This window comes from Aplysia californica, unplaced genomic scaffold (genome assembly GCF_000002075.1).
Source record: "Aplysia californica isolate F4 #8 unplaced genomic scaffold, AplCal3.0 scaffold00086, whole genome shotgun sequence".
Taxonomy (NCBI): Eukaryota; Metazoa; Mollusca; class Gastropoda; order Aplysiida; family Aplysiidae; genus Aplysia; species Aplysia californica.
Window position 1 is genome coordinate 835,484 of NW_004797356.1, and position 2,323 is coordinate 837,806.

The 2,323-nt window shown below is 41.6% G+C and overlaps 1 protein-coding gene across 1 annotated transcript in view; it reads right to left on the reverse strand.

The window, feature by feature from the left end:
- Positions 1 to 1,928, reverse strand: part of LOC101849192 — a 22,189-nt gene extending 20,261 nt beyond the window's left edge. The window contains exon 1 of the mRNA XM_005094632.3: positions 1,803 to 1,928. Within this exon, the coding sequence (XP_005094689.1) occupies positions 1,803 to 1,854 (52 nt within the window). The 5' untranslated portion in view covers positions 1,855 to 1,928. The remainder of the gene's footprint in view (positions 1 to 1,802) is intronic.
- Positions 1,929 to 2,323: the final 395 nt, after the last annotated feature.

Consider the following 2,323-nt stretch of genomic DNA (forward strand, 5'->3'; position numbering starts at 1 on the left):
CCAGTACCAGTACTTTACTCGTACTTTCCCCCCCCCCCCCCCACACACACACAAAATATCGACGTGCACTGAACCCGTTAAATATATGTAATAAGAACTGTCCTGTATGATGACAAAAAGTCAATTGCTACTGTACCAGTGACGCTGTCCCAAGCAGATCAAGTCTACAACCAGATGCTATACAAAGCTGTACAAAGCACACACGTTTCCGATCATTATATCATCAAATGTACTTCGTCGCACTTCTCAGTTCTCAGAACTGAACAATGTGTTGTAACTAAGTGGGGAAGTGTGTCAAATGCTAATTATAGAACTTGGTGTCTAGCTGGGATGAGGGCTGAAAAGGGGAGGGAAGGGAGGGAGTTTTCGGCCCAGAATCTGACAGCCGAGTGTCTATCGCTCCTAGTTAAAATTTTCCTTATATATCTTCACTAGACGATTCCTTCTTTCGCCGGCCAGACTCCTAAGGGCCAGGTAAGTTATTAGTGGGGAGAAAACGATGAGTAAATGGCAAACAGGAACTATAGGTGGTTTAAAAGTCAATAAAGTAAAAAGAGTAGTGCCTTGCTGACAATAAATGTTCTGATACAGTGTAGTAGTTAGAGAAAGGCTGAATGATAAATACATGTTTTGCTGATAAACTAATACATGTGTCTGTGCCGCTCAAGACAGTCTCATTCTTAATTTTGTAAGCTACAAACAGGCCAATCTGGCAATTAAGGGATATACTAATCTTTCTGTGGGCTGACGATGGATTTGTCCATGGGACTGACGTCATCGCTAGGCTTAAGCCAAGCCCGCTGTGTGTTTGGCCTCGTTCGTAGTACGAGGTTCCGCGACGTGACGGTTTGACGGGACACGATTTAAAGTTACGAGCCGGCGCGATAACAAACGTGAAGGAATGAGGTTATGTCGCGACAAAACAGCAGTGAATCCCACTTGTCTATTTGAGCGCCTTCAAATCGGCAATGTGTTTTTGAATGTTGATACATGTTTGTTTTGATTTACTTAAAACTGAATGAAAATCGTCACCAGCAATAAACCTCTAGTCAACAGTTCAGTTGACAAAAATCTGACCGGCACCGCGCGGTCTTGCCCAGTTAACAAACCGCCCCTGTATATATATATATATATATATATATATATATATATATATATATATATATATATATATATATATATATATATATATATATATATATAGAGAGACAACACACTTTATATATACATATATCTCTACATACAAGATAACTGTGTGAGAGTGGTTTTCACACATCTAGAGCGCGAAATAACATAGATGTCACATAATAGCATGTAGAAGTGGGCGATGGGAAACACATCTACATGCCTCACGGAGGGAAGAAAGGAAGAAAACAAGAGGAATTTTTAAAAACAAAATACAGTGAGGAGGAATGCAATTTTTCTCCAAACGGGGGTCCCTAATTTGAAGGTACGAATTAGATCTGCTTATTCCTTTTGGGGATACCAAACTTATTTCCTATGGGTTTTAAGGGCTTAGGGGGGAATTTTCCCCCCCCCCCCCCCCCCTCACTCATACACACACACATTTCCCGACTCGATTTTCTTTCTGAACCAATGGCCACATTTTATTACTTTGCACATAGTTAAAAAAGAAGCTTAGGGGAAACAAGAAATCAGTCATCAAGAAAATCTACGCCATATTCCAAAGGAGACTAGAGTTTGCACACCTTAAAAGAAATGTTTAGCTATAAGTAGCCTATAGAATACATGTACTTTCTCTCAGTTTAAGCAAAGTGAGAAAGTCCGATAGCATCACTTACCTATGAGAGTAACAACGAAAGCCAAAATCTTGACCAAGATTGTGCGTGACATTGTGCGTATCGCGACTGTCTCACTGCACACTGTTGGCTGTCATGTGGACATACCAGCCTTTTATCCACGCTCTGCTTCTTTACGTTCTTGGGCCCACTTTTCATTTCGTTAAGTTCATTTTGGGAATTGGCATTGAAATGAACTGAGGTCTCAGTTTGCTGGAAAATTGATCGACATAACTATAAAATGGCGTTGGTGGCCTAGTGGTTAGGCTCTCGGACTCGTAACCGTAAGGTCGTGGGTTCGAATCCCGTCAGGGGCCCGACGTTGTATCCTTGGGAAAGGCACTTTGCACAAACTTTCCTCATTTCTCCCATGGGCTATAGACAGAGAACGATCTTGTCAGTTTGATAGTGTTTGAGCGCGTGAAATCCGCAGCTTGCACTGTATTGTTCCGCGAAATTTTCTCCTCTGTGTGTGTTTGTGTGTGTGTGTGTGTGTGTGTGTGTGTGTGTGTGTGTGTGTGTGT